The sequence below is a fragment of the Drosophila elegans genome, unplaced genomic scaffold (genome assembly GCF_018152505.1).
Source record: "Drosophila elegans isolate 14027-0461.03 unplaced genomic scaffold, ASM1815250v1 contig_208, whole genome shotgun sequence".
NCBI classification, from domain to species: domain Eukaryota; kingdom Metazoa; phylum Arthropoda; class Insecta; order Diptera; family Drosophilidae; genus Drosophila; species Drosophila elegans.
This window is the reverse complement of record NW_024545578.1, coordinates 864,431-882,231: the sequence shown is the minus strand read 5'-3', so window position 1 is coordinate 882,231 and position 17,801 is coordinate 864,431. Positions and strand designations below refer to the sequence as shown.

The following is a 17,801-nucleotide window of genomic DNA, read 5'->3' as shown; positions in this document are numbered from 1 at the left end:
TAGTTGCCTGAATGAAAATAGAAGACTCAATTCTACATAATTTAAGGTGGATTAAAAATATCTAGACTTCAAAACTTTTTGAGCTCAGTCAAATATTTCACATTGAACAATTTACAAAAAAAATAATTAAATTTACCTTATATAGTGTACCCAAACATGGTTCACCCCAAAAGCGATTTATAGAGTCGAAAAGTCAATAATTATACCCAAAAATAGATATAATCACCAGTGTTTGAGTGTAGGCATCATACACATATTAGATATATTGATATAGCTGACTCAAGCAGATAGATACCGGAATTCCAAGCGAATTTCGTCAGACCCACTATCAAAACCACTCACCCACCTTAAAAAAGCGATATTCAGATACACACAAACATGGCGAGATGGATGATACAGGAATGGAAGGGAGGCAGTTTCCATGACGGGCTCTACGTAAGCCCGAAAACCCGAAAAACCCATCAGAGAGCTCTATGTACCAGCGCCCCAAACTGAAGCCGTACAAGTAAAACGCACCCCAAAGGTAGGACGAGACGAGATGACAGGTTGTGGGCTTTGTATTCGTTTTCGTATTCAGAGTCGGATTCTGGTTCGGTTTTCGGGTTCGGTTTGGATTTAGAGTTCGGTTCTTCGGGCATATATCGCCGACGGCTGACAGACGAGACGCCCGACAACTGACACCACCCCTGCTTTTGTCTGCCTCTCTGTCTGTCTGTCTGTCTGGCGCTTCCACGTTCAGTCGCCCGTTCAGTTTTTGCTACTTTTGTTGTTGGTCGCTATGACTGTTTGTTTTTCACGTCTTGCGCCGACGCCAGCGTCGACTGCGGCGCCCCCTTATAGAGTAGATCTGAGGACCTGGCTATTTTCTGGCGCCATTTGTTTTTTTTTTTTTACGTTTTTTAAACCCTCACTCACCTAGCTAGAATTTATTATTTAACTAATTATAGTTGATTTCAATATTACCCTTCGTTGGGCGCCAAAAAGAATGCTATAACTTTTTGGCACGACCTTCCATGATTTAGAACTAGTGGAAGATTCTTAAGATTCCCAACGAATTCTAACAAGTTAGGCTACAATTCTTAAACATTTAAAAGTTTTATTAAAAAATAACTTCTTAATCATAAATTCTAACATTATGATTTCTATAAACCAAGGTGTTGGTGTCTAAGAAGCTTGACTATATTCATAATTTTTTCTATGGATAGCTTACTCGAACGGTTATAAAGTTATATGTAGGTATTTGTGAATTGAACGGAACTTAAGTTTGAATGTGTTTATACTCTTCATTTGTTATTTACTGATACTAAGGCAATCAGACGAATTGTCTCATGCAGTTCCAGACTCGCTTGAAATTCAGCTATTTCCATAGCATCTTTGGCATCTCAGGTCGAGAGGTTCTTGGCATCCAGCCGTCCTTGCCGTCGTTTCTTCGCTTCTTCAACTTCTGCTGCTGCGCTGCCGGCGCCTCTGCCGCATCGCTGCCACTGCCACTGCCTTAGGTTTTTGGTTTGGCATGGCTTGTTTGGGATTAAATATTTCCTATAGATGGGAAAACGAGTCGGTCGGGGTCGTTCGTCGAGTCGTGGCTGTTAGCCGTAGCCATAGCTGTAGCTGTAGCTGTAGCGATGATGATGTCGCTAGTTTCGTACACTCTGTGCTGAACGTTCGTTGGCGGTGGTTCACGCATCGCGTTCCGCAGGTTTTTTCCAATTGATTCCCGAGTGGTTCGAAATATCGTATATATTTATCGCGACAATACCATACTTATAGAGGCCTGGATTTTTAGACCCGCGCATGTGGATATATCTGAACGCGTTTGCGTTTTTCGGTGACACTGGATGTGAGTAGTAGTGGCCACTGGGCGGATGGGTGATAATACGCCATGTGAATAGTGGGATGTAAACAAACGGGGTCTTGAGATTCTGTCGCCGCCGCTGCCGACGCCTTTGTTGTTATGGTTATTGTGTGTTTGCAATTAAAAAAGCCGCATTTGCATGTGCGCTTTGTTGTGTTGGTGTTGGTGTGTGTGCTTTTGAAAAATCCACGCTTTTGTTTTTTTTATTTGAGTTCCTTAGACGGCGCGGCGGCAGAGCGGTTTGTTTTTGTTTTTCGCGTTTGTTTGATTTTACGCCAGTTTATTTATTTTGGTGTTTGGCTGGCGAGTGAGTGGCTGGGCTGTGTTTGTGTGTGGCTGCGAGTGTGATAAGGGTACATTGCCCGCTGATTTGGCGCCAATTGAATAAACGTGCTCCTCGGCAAGAGAGTCCTTGAAACGGCCAAGGACAATTGATAATTGAACAGGGTGTGTCAGTGGGGCGGAAATGGATGTTTTTGGATTAAATGGGGCATGACTAATATGTTAAGCTGCCTATTCATAGGCACTTATTTGAATTAAAGTAGTCCTGTTCATAATAAAGTGTCTATAAGTGTTTACTTACCTATTTTAAACATCTTAATAGCTTAAATTACTAAAGTGCTTTATTACTCGAAGAATTGAAGTTTTCAATTGTACAGGGTGGCCTTCAAAAAAGTTGCGTTTTCAAATGGCTATAAAACACAGTTCGATATTTTAAAAATATTTTGTATTTACTGAATAGCCCAAACACTTTATTTGTGAAAGACCATTTGTATTTATTGAAAATAAGTTTTTCTTTTTCCCTTTAATGAATAAATAATGATGTTTTTATCCCATTAGAAAAATTGGGTAATTCATATATTTTGCTAGAAACTGTTGTTATTTTAGTTAAGTTAAAGTATCGTTCAAAATATCGACAACATATATACAAGTATTATATGATGAAAAACACTACTCAAAATCAATAATTCTCACTCGAAAGCAACACATCCAATATAACGTCATATAAAACCCTGTCAGGCATTTGATATCCATATCTCACATTAATGACCTCATAGACATAAAACTGAGATACAAACACACATAGTATATGTACCCAGCATGACATAGTCTGTTTCTTTATTCCCATGAGTATATCTTCCCCTCCAAATCTGAACAAACTTACAAACACAGCGACAGACCACAGACCGAAATTCGAATCATGGCATGCCATGCTATATAACATCCATTTATGCGCTGCTGCTGCTAAACCAGCCCAAAAAGGTCCGACCAAACCACCTTGAGATATAAGATAAATAAGTAAAACTCATGCCAGAGCCCGAGCCCAAGAAAGACGAAAACCAATCGCAAAATTACCTGACATCGTGAACCGAGTGAAACCCAAAACTACCAACTTAATCCCCAGTGCGACGGGTATGGGCATTGGCATGGGAATCCGGGACGGGGGAGTACCTATACTTACTTGTATATATAGAGTATAGTATAAAGTATGGACGAAAAAGGGCGCGAGGCAGAAGGTAGGTAGAACGTATAAACGAACCGAGCGAGCCAAAAAACCGAACCGAAAACTTCCTAGGCGAACAATGGCTGGAGATACTGCGCTACAGAGATACAAAAGATATGTGGCCAACAAAGGGAACCCATGGGTTCGGTTCGGTTCGGTTCGGTTTGGTTTGGCTTGGTTTGGGAACTGGAAATGGGATTGGGATTGCGACTTGCACAGGGACTTTGACTCAGGCATCATCTTGATGGCTCCGATGATAATGACGCTGCACGAAATTTCACGAAGAACCCAGGAGCTAAGGCAGCCCAGCCGACATAGGCGGCCATTAGGGTGAGTCTGTGGGAGGGGAATCATCGGACTCGGAATCTGCAGATGGGGAGGAGGAGGACTTGGCACGGGGAATCCCCTCGGGGGCTGGCGAGGGACAACTCTCGAGGCGATTAAGATAAAGTGCCAATCGATATAAGGGAAAGAAAGGCAAGAACTGAACAGACGAACTGAACTGAGCGAGCTTAGATGTCGAGATACTTGTACTTGGAGCTACATTCACGTCCAACGTCCGCATCCGATGCTCTGTATATATTTACAGGCGCCGCCAAAACAATAGCGGCGTTAACAAAATATCCATTAAAGTTTTTAAGACTTTTAGAAAAAGTTTTTCTATAAATTGCAGCCTTATCAAGTATCAAAATTAACCATATCTTGGCAAAAACATCTAATGGAAATTAAGGCAGTCTTAAAATACATTTTTTATCTACACCAATATTACATTTTAAGAATTTGAAGAAAAAAACTTAACGATAATCGGTTTTAAAAATTAAATAAATAACTACAAATATAATGTTGAAATATTTTAAATGTAGTTTATATTACTTTAAACAACTTTGAGTATAACAAACATTTATAATACACCCCAATCAAAAATTTTATTTCAAGACATTAAGATTTCTGTGGTAATTCTGGAAAACCAACCACTATTCTTTTATATAATTTTTTTAAATTTGATTAACTTTCTCAAAAATCGTTTCTTGTTAATCTCGAAAACTTTTGAAAACCGACCACTATTAATTTGGCCGCTGCTGTAAATATATAGCCATACTCAGAGTCTGAGCCATTGCCATAGCCATAGCCATACCCATAGCAATAGCAATAGCCATAGCTTGGGCCATAGAGAGCGACATAAAAGGAAATATAAAACCATTTATAAAGCGAGTCAGTCAGGGGAGATTTGAATTGGAATTGATGGTGTAGTGCACTCGACCATGCCTTGGTGTGCGTGTGTATATCCACATACACACACAGATTCTCACACACACACACACTTGTCCAAGACATAGACGAAGCGCAGCCGCGTTGTGTGTGTGTGTGTCAAGGTGCGAGTATCTTCAAGATGGAAAAGTGGAAGGGTTCCTTGGGCTTGGGCTTGGGTTTGGATTCCTGTTCCTTCGGTTCGACTGAGTTTGGGTTTCTCGGGCTGCGAAACTTTGACGTTGGCAGCGCTGCTGCCAAGAAGTTTCCGGAACAAAAACTTTGCGCAAGTAGAGCGCACAGCTGCCCGAGGCACAGCAACAAGGGACGGGAATCGGAATCTGAATCAGAATCAGCCAGAAAAAGCGATGGAACAGTGAGCAACCCCTAAGCTGGCCGAGGAGATAAAACCCAATTCCGTAAATCCGTGTCAACAACTTGGGAAATGGATGAAAGTGGTGTTTCCCCCACCGGACGTAACCTCGAGTCAACCACCCTGGGAATTGGGCATCCGTATCTGTAAAATTTACATTAAATCTTTAGCACTTACTTCCGTAATGAGTGTAACAAAGGAAATATTTTCATTATTAGCAAATCTAAACGGATCCTGAGATTAGCCAACTCAAATTGTCATATTAATTTTAAAAAATTGAAAGATTTCTCGTAGGCAATATCTATTTCAGTTCCATTTTCTAAATATACTTTTCGATTTTAACAGATAACGAATATATGACTAGAAATTCTTAAGAACAGTAATTGATTTTGTTTTTGTTATCATAGCAGTAAGACAATATTAACAACTCAATAGAAAAAGTAAATAAATATAAGTTTCTCGATCTAATTATCATACTTATGATAAGTAGTATAAAGTTATTAACTTATGCACCCCTAAGCAACAGTTACTCCCCTTTTGATATACTATTAACTATTATTTATATAGTTTAGTTTCTGTAATGTTAATTAATATAATGACAATAATAAATGTATATGATTGTTAATATAGATTTTATTAAAAATCTTTCTAAAAATCATGTAAGCACTTTTATAGTATAGTGAAAGTCAAATCATAAACTCAAATCCAAATACAAAGAACATAAATCTCAGTTGTTTGACCCGATTTTAGTGTGAGAAAAAAATGAAACGGACATGCTGTTCGCATTAAGTCATTTGGATCTCGATCTCGATCTCTGGGGGGTTGTGCTAATCCAAAGACCGGCTCTGACTCAGCCAGGTGGGTTTGGATCCATGACTCAGCTGAGATCTAGAGATGTATCTCTGTCGCTCCGAAACTCTGGAGGCGTTCGATAAGGGGCGCGGCCAAGAGTCGTTCCCTTTAGCCAGGCACCTCTGTTGAAATCTCCAGTGGTGTGTAGCTGAAAGATATGAAGTACAAGATACCAGTGGGAGTGTGTTGTGAGGTTCTGGAGGTATGGCTTTGGTTCTGGTTTTTTGGGGGCTGTATCGATTTCCGAAGGCATACTATCAGCACTTTGAAAGCTTTCTGTAGTGTGGTGTATATCTAAATCATTATCTGCCCTCGTATTTCTCTTGCGTACTCAAACTCTCTGAAGTGCTATTGGCAGATGCTATTTTCAGGCCTCGAGGCCTTGTCTATATAAGATACTCTGATATATTTTTATGTATTTATGATTTTGGGTCGGCAATATTTTGATGAGTCATGTGCTACAGCTCAAGTTTCAAGTCTCACGAGATAGCTTGTTCATCGAATTCATTATGCATTTATGATAGTTGTCCTTCTCGAAATGCTGATTCATTGAAATATCTGAGTTCTGAGAATCTGAAATCGAACGGGGAATTTACCTATGTAAATGATTCAATCGAAATCAAACTATACATGTTGTTTATAAAATCAATAAGTTAGTTTTGTTGCTGCTTGCAAAATAGTCTTTATTTCTTAGTAAGTAAATAAAAAAATCAGTAATACAATAATTAAAAAATATTATCATTACCAAAATTGTTTTTTTTTTCAAAATAATAAAGATGTATCTCATTTTTAGAAATATATACTTAAGCAAGGCTTAAGTAAACTGACTACCTGTAATACTAGCTTTCATTATAAATTAAGTAATATTGCTTAATTTTTAATATAGATAAATGCAGTCTTTTAATCAAAAGCCGGGTGCAAACACTTGTTGCCTACGTACCGCCAAAACAGAGGATTCAAAGTTGCCAGACCGCATTTAATCAATTCAACAAATCTTTCCAAAGTGGGCAAATCAAAACAATGTTCCACTGTTGTCTATGGTGTTCTAAAACAACAACAATAATATTTTCATAACCTTCTCTTTCAGATTCCGGTGACGTTGTTTTAATTTTCTTTCCATTTTGTGGCCTGGCGAAGCGTGAGCAACGCCAGCACCTCAACATTTAAGATTCGGGGCCAACAACAATTCCATCCGCAGGTCGAGATGCCGACCATTCGGCGTTGCTGCATCATCGGTTGTCTGTCCAACTCGCGCCAGCATCCCAGCATGCAGTTCTTCGCCTTTCCACGGCCGGAGAACCCATTCCACAAGTTGTGGAAGGAGGCGTGCCACGCCTCTTTGCGTAGGATTGTGCCCTTCAAGAAGCCGGTGGTGTGTGCCCTGCACTTTGACCCCAGTGTTTTGGGCGGCAGGCGACTGCAGTCGAATGCTCTGCCCACTTTGCGATTGGAGGTACCCTCTAATCTCGAGGCCGTGGAGCAACAGGCCATGGTGGAGGAGATAGAGAGGAGCCGGAAGTGCGCCTACATCAATGCCGTGGTCTACGAATGGCTGGTCAGAGCCAACATTAATCCCCAGCTGCGAGGCAGCATCACTCATGGCATGATCAAGGATAAGGCGGAGAATGCGAGGCAGGTCGTGGGTAGCACCTCCTTCATAGCAGACAATCGCTGGTTGAATCGCTTCCGGGAGACCCACCTCCAGGGATTTGCCCAGAAGCTGGCCAGCAATCAGTTGAAGCCCCTCGGATCCTCCCTGTGGATTCCAGACATAGTCCAAGATCTGGCCCATCTCTTTCCGCCCGCCAGTGCTGAAAGAGTGGCCAAGCTGGAGGAGATGCCCGAGCAGTACATGACCTATATGCAGCAGTATGGCGAATACGAAGAGGATGATGACAGCATGGATGTCAAGGAGCAGAGCTACCAGGAGCAGCAGCAGCAGCAACAACAACACTTTGCCCTGCAGCAGCAGCAGCAGCAGCAGCACATGCAACAGCAGATGGGTCATCCTTGGCCACCATTTCCCGGACATCCGGGACATCCTCCGCAACCGCACCCAGGATTCGCCAGCTTTAATGACTTCTATTTCGAAAGGCATCAGCAGCAAATGCAGCAGCAACTGCAGCAGCAACAGATGCAGCAGCAGGCGCAATTTCCACCCACCATGCCACCGCAAAGGGAACCTTTTCAGCCCCAATTGCCGCCAAATGTTCCTCCCCAGCGAACGAGTCCATTCCAGCCTGTTCAGTTGGCCAAGAGGCCCAAAATGGAGTCGCCCGATGACGATGAAGTGCAGGAGATCAACTCGTCGGTAACATCGCCACCGCTTCCCCTCGCAGAATCCACTTTAACCGGCAAGGACAGCCGGAGCTGCAGTCCCAAGGAGCAGAACAACAACAATGACGGGGGCAGGGATAGTGCCAGTAGCAAGGAGAATGCCCCAAAGGCAGGCGGACCGAGTGGCAAGTCCACACCCGCACTCTCTGCCAAAGGAAAGGACTCACCGGCTCCAGCCAAAGCAGCACCCTCTTCTGCACCCGCCTCGCCCAAGAAGATATCGAATGGAGGAGGCAGTACCAATGGCCACTCATCGTCCCCTGAACTCGAGGATAAGAAATCATTGGCCATGCTCAAGGAATTGGAAAGCTATCACCAGGCCTTGGAGTACCTAAAACCTCTGGAGGACTTTGTGCTCTTCAAGGAAAACTTCCGTGCAATTGGTCTGCTTTCCCAGTTGGAATTGGTGCTCCGCAAAGGTGACAAGGCCACGCTTGCCGACGGTTAAGATGCAAGGGTCGTATCGCAGGAGAAGCACAAATAAACAATAATGTGATGAACAATGTACATATGTATCAAGTAGTATTATTAATTCGTACTACCACCAAATGAGAAGTCTAGGATTACGAAGAATCTCAACTCGCATAAAGCTGAACATAATTCATTAATTTATTAATAACTATAAGAACATTAAAATGGAATTTTAATAATGATGCAACATTTTGCTTGTTAATTAAAACTGAATAGGGGGTCTTTCACTTTAAATCACTAAGTTCATGGGGATCAAGAAGATTTTTAGGCCCAAAGTACTCCAGTTAAAAAACAAAAATATTTTTATCTGATTGCCAAATACCGTTGAATCGACTGGAAATAAACAGCTTCAAAGAACTTACCTTTAATCCTTGAAATCGACAGTTATTTATTAATAAGTCTGGCAATGCTGTCTTAAAATCAGAGTGACCAAGCTCTTCGAATACGTCAGGATTTTTACCCAACCCATAACTCGGCCACACTCCACCAATGTTTACGTTTTTTTTTAGCGAAAAAATAAAATCCTTAAATTGCTGCTAAACAAATCAAATTAAAAAACAACAGGAATTAAACCGCACAAATGTCGCTGTTGGAGCAATACGAACAGCAGTATGCCTCTTTAATAGCCGAAATAACGGCCCATATTGGAAGACTACAGCAGCAAAACAACAACAGTGAGTGTGTGTGTTGATTTTCCAGGGACATTATGTTTAGTTTTTTCCCAATTTCGCCCCAGGTGAACGCCATGATTTGTGCAGCAAGATTGACAACAGTTTGCCCGAGGCCCAGGAACTGCTGGAGCAGATGGGTCTGGAGGTGAGGGAACTGAATCCTGGACAACGGAGCAGCTTCAATGGCAAACTGCAGGTGGCCCAGGCGGAACTGAAACGCCTGCAGGCGGAATACCGGATGACCAAGGACAAGCAGAAGGCCCAGTCGAATGCATTCACCACTCTGGACTTGGGTGACAGCTACGAGGATGTGTCCATCAGCACGGATCAACGGCAGCGCCTGCTGGACAACTCGGAAAGAATCGAAAGAACGGGCAATCGCTTGACCGAGGGATACAGAGTGGCTGTGGAAACGGAGCAACTGGGCGCCCAGGTCCTAAATGATCTTCATCATCAGAGGGAAACTCTACAAGGGGCCAGGGCACGTCTTCGGGAAACCAATGCCGAATTAGGCAGAGCCTCCCGCACGCTCAACACCATGATGTTGAGAGCTTTGAGGGAGAAGGTGGTTCTGTACGGTGTGGGTGTCTGCTTTGTGGTGGCCGTAGGTGTCAGTCTTTATTTGACTTTTGCACCCAGCTCCACCAGCTCCGTCACCTCGTAGAAATTTAAGCTGCGAAACCAAAGATAATACCTTTACCTAGCCCAAATTTAGAGGGTGTAGAATCGACTTCCCATTCCAGAGTTTTGTGAATTGATTATTTATTGTTTAGCAAATTGTATCTTTACGAGATATTCTGTGGAAGAAAGCTGCAGACTTATGCACTAATCTATATACGACAGGATGGGTTCATTACTTTCAATGCGCATCATTTTTACTTATTCATTAAGAGTGTAAAATTATAGCCAAGGATAGGGAACTTTTTAAAAATATTTACTTAGGTTATTAAAGTTACATAACCATAAAGTTCATATTAAGTTATTCTGCTCTTAAAAGCTTTTGTATTTTAAGGATACTAGTTTATTCTCATTCATTTGATTTCAACTCAAAATTCTGTAGAACTTCTTTAATTTTTACGTGTATTAACCCATCCTAGTTTACGTGTACAAAGTTTACTTGGTTAATGTTTGGCGTCTGTTTAATAGTACTAATCCTACTCTATGACTCGTGTTTGCATTCGGGACGTATTTTTCGCATAAATTCGAAATGAACATGTATCTAAAAACCATAAACATAGCCGAGAACTGTTAATAAATAAAGGAAACAGTAAAAATGCATCACTGCATGGGGCATTGAGCCTGGCCAATGGAAGTGTGAATACCTAGCCAAACTCAATGTTCCCCAACTGCTAGCAGCCGCAGGAGGAACCATCCTCCTCATTGATCGCCCCACTGCTGCCCGTTGTGTCCACCTGGAAACTCTTGTGCTCCAGAGCCTGTAGCTCCATCTTGGAGCGATTGGCTTGGACCAGTTGCCTTGAGATGTCGCGAAACATTTCCTCCACGCCGGCACCGCTGCGACAGGAGGTCTTGTAGGTGGCACTGATCAACGAGTGGCACTGCTCGCAGAACGCCTCCACCTCCTCGTCGCTGACCTCCGGCTCCCTGCCTTCCAGATCGCTCTTGTTGCCACAAATGAAGATCTTGGCGTTCTCCGCATACGTCACAATGTCTAGCAAGTGCTGGGATAGCGAGTGAAACGATGCAGCATTGTCCAAAGCAAAGACCAGGATAGCTCCCTCGGCGAACTTATAATACGAGGAGGTCACCGATGCCACGCGCTCCATGCCACCAGTGTCCCAAAGTTGGAGCTGTCGATTGGAGCGGGTTTATCAATGGGTTATCATACGCTTAATAGGTATATCTTTTTAAGCTCGCCTAAGTACATATGCTTAAAAAAGTGTTTTAAAATAGTCAAGTGCACAAATTTATTTCTTGGAAAAAAGAAAATGTGTTTATAAATTTAAATAAAATAAGTATAGACGGCCCTTGAGAATTATTAAAAAGTGTTTTAAAATAGCCAAGTGCAAAAATTTATTTCTTGAAAAAAAGAAAATGTGTTTATAAATTTAAGGTAAAATAAGTATAGACGGCCCTTGAGAATTATTAAGAATACATATTTCAGCTTAATCTTAAGAATTCGGGGACCAATATAGTTTTTGTAAGGACGCCACCATGGCTATCAGTTTACCTATGCCTTATTATCTTTGGGTAACTTTTAGCTAAAACCCACCTTGATTTGCTTCTCATTGACGCTGTATTCCCTATCGATGTGGTCCAATCCCAGCGTGGACTTGCGATCCGTATCCGTGACAAAGGTGTTGGTGGCGAATCGCCGGAACAAGGAGCTCTTCCCAACTCCGTAGTCGCCGCACAGGATCACCTTCTGTTTGGGTATGCGCATCGTGGCCATGGCTTTGACTCGCTTTGATTTATCCCCAACTAATCCAATTACTTTATTAGTTTGCACCTGCAGACACAAAGCGACGAAAACAACAAAGCGACAACAGCTGTTCTTGCAAAAACAATGTCCATCACAGCGTTGCCAGAATTTAAAACATTATCGCAGTCGATTATTTATTGGTAATTCATCGAATTTAAATTTTCTTATCCGTTCTTATCATACTCTGGTCTACTTTTAAAACTGCTGATCACACTATGTTATTTCGTTGAAGAAGATACATTTTTTTACGAGAGTCTGAAGGAATATCCCAAGGACAGAAAATAAAAAAGTGTCAGTATTAATTTGATCATATTAAGATTAAAAGAATAAGGAGTTTTCTCAATTGATTATTATTTCTTTTTTTTTTGCGGGGACCGCAGCCTACTTTAAAAAACTTATCATCCACATTTTAAAGCAAGTGCTCATTATCATTATTGTGTATTAATCTAACTAGTAAAGAAATTGCTGGAAAATACTTTAAACAGACGCTGTTCAACTTTTAAATACATATAAATAATGACAGCAGAACTGCTTGTGTTGGTTACTGTGAATTTCAGACATTATAATACCGATCCATGATGAGACGGAGATTGCAGAGAACCAGTTCGATAGATGTGTCTATCACTTTTTTAAAACTATTACTGATGGACACTGCTACTGATAATGGCTTACCCTTTAAATAAAGCCCCAAACCCCATTTTCACTCCCAGTTGAAGATGTCGATTTGGCTGGTAACATTCTTGGCGTTTTTCGCCGCCTTGGTTCATGGTAGGAATAATAAATCAAGTGTTATCTTTAAATGGAAAAACTAATATAATAGCTATCGAATTGTAAATTGTAGGAAAGCCAGGCTACGGACCTGGAGATCAGGATTGGGGCTACGTGGATGTGCGTCCTGGTGCTCATATGTTCTACTGGCTGTACTACACCACCGCCAATGTTTCGAGCTATACGGAAAGACCACTGGCGATTTGGCTTCAAGGAGGTCCTGGTGCCTCATCCACGGGTTACGGAAACTTCGAAGAACTCGGACCTGTCGATCTATACGGCGATTGGCGCAGTTGGACTTGGGTGAAGGACATGAATGTCCTGTTCATCGACAATCCCGTGGGTAGTGGCTTCAGCTATGTGGACAACACGGCTCACTTCACGGCCACCAATAAGGAAATTGCTCTGGATCTAGTGGAGCTGATGAAGGGTTTTTATGCGCTGCATCCGGAATTTGAGGAGGTACCGCTGCACATTTTCTGCGAAAGTTACGGCGGCAAGATGGCCCCGGAATTTGCCCTGGAACTTTACTACGCCAAGGAGCGGGGAGAGGTGAAGAGCAATCTCACTTCGGTGGCTTTGGGCGATCCTTGGACCTCACCCATCGACTCTGTGCTCGCCTGGGGACCTTTTCTGAAGGAACTGGGCATTGTGGATCACGAGGGATACAGAGCAATCCAAGAGGCGGCGAACTTTACGGCTCAGTTGGTGGATGAGGAGCGATGGATCCAGGCCACCTATCAGTGGGGCAACACCCAGTGGGAGGTGATGAAGGCCTCCAAGGGCGTAAACTTCTACAACGTTCTTAAGGAAACAAAGGGAGGTCTCTACCAGCGGCAAATGTCCTTGACTTCCGAAGGTGATTTCCTTTTTTTTCATATAAGACTTTATCCATTTAACCCTGCTCCTGAAATTCTAACTGCAGAACGTCTATATCGCACAATGGTAAAGTACGATATCGATGAGGATCGCGACAAGTTGCTGGAGGATCTGATGCGAGGTCCTGTGGCCGAAACCCTGGGAATTCCCTCGAATGTCGTCTGGGGATCGCAGAGTGGTACTACCTTCGACATCCATAGAACCGACTTTATGAAGCCCGTCATACACATAGGCAAGGACCAATATATTAATAATATACTTTTGAGAGATATTCATAACTGTGAGCATTTCAGTGAACGAATTGCTTGAGAAGACTCCCCTGAAGGTGGGCGTATTCTCCGGTGGCCTGGACCTGATTTGTGCCACTCCGGGTACTGTCAATTGGATAGCCAAACTGGACTGGAGCCGCAGGGACGAATACCTAGCTGCTCCAAGAAACGCCATTTCCGTGGATCGCATATTAGAGGGCTATCAAAAGTCGGGCGGCAACTTCACCATGTTCTGGATCAACCGAAGTGGTCACATGGCGCCGGCGGACAATTCGGCGGCCATGAGTCACGTCCTCCGAGAGTTTACCACTTTTGGATAAATTTGTTTTGTTGAAATTAATAAACAAAACTTTTGTATACTCTATGGTTTAATTATATTTGTTGTCTTTATCTTAAAAGGCTAAGTGTACAAAACATTAATATACATCCTGGCTTAACTAGACCCACTTTTTCTTTGTTTATCTCTACAAAACACTTGATCAAATGCTCATAATTATGCAATGAGAGAGTTTTGATTATGCAATTTTAAAAACTTTGGAAGGCTAAAAATGGTGACGCAATTATAACTAAACTAGGCCCCGACCTAAAACCATTGCATAACACCATTAATTTCTAAGCTTATTTAAATTGAAACATGAAACATGACAGTGAAGTCCCAGTTATTTAACTTTAATCCGTAAGGTGTCAATTTTAATAAATACTAAATCTTTAAAAATTATAAAATTTATTCTATTTAATCCTTTAAAATTAAAAATTAGTTTTTTTTCCCTATTCCAAATATATGACATGGAACAAACTGCAAGCGAACAGCGAGCGATAAATGGCACAAGCTTCGGAAAACCCACTCAAGATAACAAAATGCAATCTAAGTGACAATTTTGGTAGTCTTAGAGGCTCTATCTATGACACAAAGATTTGCCAAAAACGGACAAGTGTCAGAAGCAGATTGAGGAAAAAAGACGCGCCATTGCCCAGTGAAGGGCCATAAATACTCTGCAAACACAACTCCCCCGTCCGAAGATTACAAATTCCAGGTGTGTCAGGTGCCTAGAGTAACTTTACCTTCGATATTGCGGATCCACCAGCGATCATTCGGCGCTAGAACTGCCAAGTGTTCGGTTGGGTTTCAAGCGGTGTTTCTTGATTTTGGCGCACCATGACTGGACGGCTTATCACAGCTCTTTTGGCTCTGCTCGCTTTTGCCAGCTTGGGTTCTGTTGACGGTGAGTAGCCCATTTAATATTCCGATCATGGGTGCTAATCAGCGAGAAAGTGTTCCAAACCAAACGGTTTTAATAGCTGTAGAGCAGGTTAGCGGAGCACAAGAATAAAAAAAAAATATCAGTTACTTTTAGGAGTTTATTTCAATTATATATACTGAACAAATTTCATTTAAGTTTGTTCTTTTCACGAGATAGACATCAAAATGGCATCACTTATTAGACAATAAAATCAACGATCTTCAATATCTATAATAATTAACCGTATCTAATGGCTACTCGTGCAGCCATTAAATACACCTAAAGGCTTGATTACACTAAAGTGTTCCAAGAAATCGGTGCTTATCAACAATACAAGTTTATGCGGTAGCAATATACAAAGTGTTAATAATAACTCAAACTTTATTTCTTTAAATTATTTTCAAGCGTTTAATCAGCAAGTTCAGAAACCCCCACAACATGAACTCTTAAAAACAAATCTTTCTATGACCAAGAAAATACATCTACACATATTTGCTAAAATGTAGCTTGACTTTGCAAAGGTTTATCTTTAGAAATTATTGTTAAGGCACTCAATTAGCAGTAAATTTTAGAAAACATTTTAAACATTTTTATTGGGATGTAGTTGAGAAACAAAATGTAATAAGGAATCTCGTTTACAAGAAACCTTATCCAAACAACGAATTATGGTTTAAAAATAGGTTGCTTCTTTTCTAATTAATAGAAAAAAACTTATATTTTACATAACCTTTTATTGTTACCAGCTCGCAAAGGTTATGGCTCTGGAGAGCAAGATTGGGGCTTTGTGGATGTCAGGACTGGAGCTCATATGTTCTACTGGCTGTACTACACCACGGCCAATGTTTCGAGCTATACGGAAAGACCACTGGCCATTTGGCTGCAAGGAGGACCAGGTGCCTCGTCCACAGGATACGGAAACTTTGAGGAATTGGGCCCTCTGAAGCTCGATGGCAGCTATCGCGACTGGACTTGGGTGAAGGACATGAACGTGATGTTCATCGACAATCCTGTGGGCAGTGGTTTCAGCTATGTGGACGGATCCTCCTACTATACGACTACCAACAAGCAGATTGCCCTGGACCTGGTGGAACTGATGAAGGGGTTCTACAAGAGCCATCCGGAATTCAAGACCGTGCCGTTGCACATCTTCTGCGAGAGTTACGGCGGAAAGATGGCTCCGGAGTTCGCCTTGGAGCTGGAGTACGCCATCCAGCGTGGAGAGATCGAGAGTAACTTCGTATCGGTGGCACTGGGAGATCCCTGGACCTCCCCCATCGACTCTGTGCTCTCGTGGGCTCCTTTCCTCCTGCAGTTGGGCATTGTGGATCAGGATGGCCATGACAAGATTGAGGCTGCGGCTCTGAAGACAAAGGACCTTGTGGATCGAGAGAAGTGGACCCAAGCCACTCTGCAATGGAGCTCCACTCAGTCGGTGGTGCTACGTGAGTCCAAGGGCGTGGATTTCTACAATGTGGAGACCCCGACGCTGGGTGATCAGTACAGCAGACTCATGGCCCGAGCTGCCATGACTCCAGAAGGTAGGATCCATAGTTATACTTACCGCACTGATCCTAACTGACTGATTTCCTAGAGCTCATGTACCGCACACTGGTGAAATTCGACGTGGATGAAGACCGAGACCAGATTCTGGAGGATCTGATGCTGGGACCTGTCACCAAAGCCCTCGGAATCGATTCCGGAGTCAAGTGGGGCGCCCAGAGTGGCACCACCTTCAGCAAGTTGATGGGAGATTTCATGAAGCCCGCCGTGGATGTTGGTAAGTCCCCGTTCACTTTTATCAAATCCCACCCTTGTTCAATACTTTCAACCTAAATTCCTTAAATGAGCAATCAGTTTTGTATATTTATATTGGGAATTTAGATTTTTTAAATTGACAAATTTAATGATATTCTAAATACCACCGGAATAGTTTTGAAAGATGTGTGTAGAGAACCTTCAATGAAAAAAATATTAATCTTATTGATATTGTTAGTTGGTGAGTTGCTGAGCAACACCACTGTGAAAGTGGGTGTATTTTCCGGAGGTCTTGACCTGATCTGCGCCACTCCGGGTGCCGTCAATTGGATCGCCGACATGGAATGGACCGACAAGGATTCGTACAAGGCCGCTTCTCGCGTTGGAATCACCGTGGATCGAGTTTTGGAGGGTTACGAGAAGACCTATGGTAACTTTAGCATGTTCTGGGTTAACCGTGCAGGTCACATGGTACCCGCCGATAATCCTGCAGCCATGTCGCACATCCTCCGACACTTCACAAAGTTCGGTTGACCGACTAGCAAGGAGGTGATGAAAAATAAATAAAGATTATCATTGAAATGTCTTGGCACTTGTTATTTTTGGATCAGAAGTACTTCAATTTGCGGTGTAAAGTCTCAACTAATTCAAAATAACTTTGAAGAATATTGTTTCGAACAAGAAATATTTACAAGCAAAATTAAAATTGTCTCTAAAACTTGGAAGATGGTCTTTAAAATTGTTATTTTATATATTTTTGGATTGTTTTTCTTGTATATCAGTATACACTGTGTGTATGTAATTGCTTTCTTTTATTTGCATTTATATTTGAAAAAATAAATTAATATTTTTTTTGGAAATCTTAAAGTTAGTTAAAACTGTAACTTTTACCCCTATTTTGTATGTGACAGAAATAAGATAATCAAATTTCTTATATTTGAGAAAAAATGATTACGGTCCCTTTTTTCGTAAATATTTTTTAAATCCCTCCTTAAATGCGTTATATAAAAATACGATCGTCTTGCGGCGTTGCCACATCGAAAAAGTAACAGTAATGTTGTCGCATGCGCAGTTGCACCCTCTCAGCTGCCACACGCACACACACACGGCGACGTTCGCTCTCTTTCTAGCTGCC

General features: G+C 42.0%; 5 protein-coding genes across 5 annotated transcripts; 4 read left to right on the top strand and 1 right to left on the bottom strand.

Annotated features, from left to right (window-relative positions):
• Positions 1 to 1,546: 1,546 nt before the first annotated feature.
• On the top strand, positions 1,547 to 8,827 carry LOC108146426 (basic-leucine zipper transcription factor A). Its single transcript, XM_017272430.2, has 2 exons — positions 1,547 to 1,840; positions 6,920 to 8,827. The coding sequence occupies exon 2, from the start codon at positions 7,037 to 7,039 to the stop codon at positions 8,615 to 8,617; it is 1,581 nt and encodes a 526-aa protein (XP_017127919.1). The 5' UTR covers positions 1,547 to 1,840; positions 6,920 to 7,036; the 3' UTR covers positions 8,618 to 8,827.
• Positions 8,828 to 9,117: 290 nt separating this feature from the next.
• On the top strand, positions 9,118 to 10,544 carry LOC108146454 (vesicle transport through interaction with t-SNAREs homolog 1A). Its single transcript, XM_017272465.1, has 2 exons — positions 9,118 to 9,314; positions 9,377 to 10,544. Exons 1-2 carry the CDS (start codon positions 9,221 to 9,223, stop codon positions 9,973 to 9,975), a joined length of 693 nt encoding a protein of 230 aa, XP_017127954.1. The 5' UTR covers positions 9,118 to 9,220; the 3' UTR covers positions 9,976 to 10,544.
• Positions 10,057 to 11,833, bottom strand: LOC108146455 (ras-related protein Rab-14). The gene is made up of 2 exons (XM_017272466.2): positions 11,545 to 11,833; positions 10,057 to 11,122 (listed from the first exon to the last, which is right to left on the bottom strand). Exons 1-2 carry the CDS (start codon positions 11,722 to 11,724, stop codon positions 10,661 to 10,663), a joined length of 642 nt encoding a protein of 213 aa, XP_017127955.1. The 5' UTR covers positions 11,725 to 11,833; the 3' UTR covers positions 10,057 to 10,660.
• Positions 11,834 to 12,447: 614 nt separating this feature from the next.
• On the top strand, positions 12,448 to 14,112 carry LOC108146528 (retinoid-inducible serine carboxypeptidase). Its single transcript, XM_017272565.1, has 4 exons — positions 12,448 to 12,522; positions 12,596 to 13,381; positions 13,448 to 13,633; positions 13,695 to 14,112. The coding sequence occupies exons 1-4, from the start codon at positions 12,471 to 12,473 to the stop codon at positions 13,988 to 13,990; spliced, it is 1,320 nt and encodes a 439-aa protein (XP_017128054.1). The 5' UTR covers positions 12,448 to 12,470; the 3' UTR covers positions 13,991 to 14,112.
• Positions 14,113 to 14,748: 636 nt separating this feature from the next.
• On the top strand, positions 14,749 to 17,248 carry LOC108146514 (retinoid-inducible serine carboxypeptidase). Its single transcript, XM_017272550.2, has 4 exons — positions 14,749 to 14,893; positions 15,655 to 16,449; positions 16,503 to 16,688; positions 16,905 to 17,248. Exons 1-4 carry the CDS (start codon positions 14,827 to 14,829, stop codon positions 17,198 to 17,200), a joined length of 1,344 nt encoding a protein of 447 aa, XP_017128039.1. The 5' UTR covers positions 14,749 to 14,826; the 3' UTR covers positions 17,201 to 17,248.
• The last annotated feature ends 553 nt before the right edge of the window (positions 17,249 to 17,801 follow it).

Excerpts from the sequence above, each read along its gene's own strand:
- LOC108146426 (XM_017272430.2), top strand. The coding sequence starts at position 7,037 with ATGCCGACCATTCGGCGTTGCTGCATCATCGGTTGTCTGTCCAACTCG.
- LOC108146454 (XM_017272465.1), top strand. The coding sequence starts at position 9,221 with ATGTCGCTGTTGGAGCAATACGAACAGCAGTATGCCTCTTTAATAGCC. Across the intron at positions 9,315-9,376 it reads ACAGCAGCAAAACAACAACA|GTGAACGCCATGATTTGTGC; the intron begins GTGAGTGTGTGT and ends ATTTCGCCCCAG.
- LOC108146455 (XM_017272466.2), bottom strand. The coding sequence starts at position 11,724 with ATGGCCACGATGCGCATACCCAAACAGAAGGTGATCCTGTGCGGCGAC. Across the intron at positions 11,123-11,544 it reads TCAATGAGAAGCAAATCAAG|CTCCAACTTTGGGACACTGG; the intron begins GTGGGTTTTAGC and ends TCCAATCGACAG.
- LOC108146528 (XM_017272565.1), top strand. The coding sequence starts at position 12,471 with ATGTCGATTTGGCTGGTAACATTCTTGGCGTTTTTCGCCGCCTTGGTT. Across the intron at positions 13,382-13,447 it reads AATGTCCTTGACTTCCGAAG|AACGTCTATATCGCACAATG; the intron begins GTGATTTCCTTT and ends TTCTAACTGCAG. Across the intron at positions 13,634-13,694 it reads GAAGCCCGTCATACACATAG|TGAACGAATTGCTTGAGAAG; the intron begins GCAAGGACCAAT and ends TGAGCATTTCAG.
- LOC108146514 (XM_017272550.2), top strand. The coding sequence starts at position 14,827 with ATGACTGGACGGCTTATCACAGCTCTTTTGGCTCTGCTCGCTTTTGCC. Across the intron at positions 14,894-15,654 it reads CAGCTTGGGTTCTGTTGACG|CTCGCAAAGGTTATGGCTCT; the intron begins GTGAGTAGCCCA and ends TATTGTTACCAG. Across the intron at positions 16,689-16,904 it reads GAAGCCCGCCGTGGATGTTG|TTGGTGAGTTGCTGAGCAAC; the intron begins GTAAGTCCCCGT and ends TGATATTGTTAG.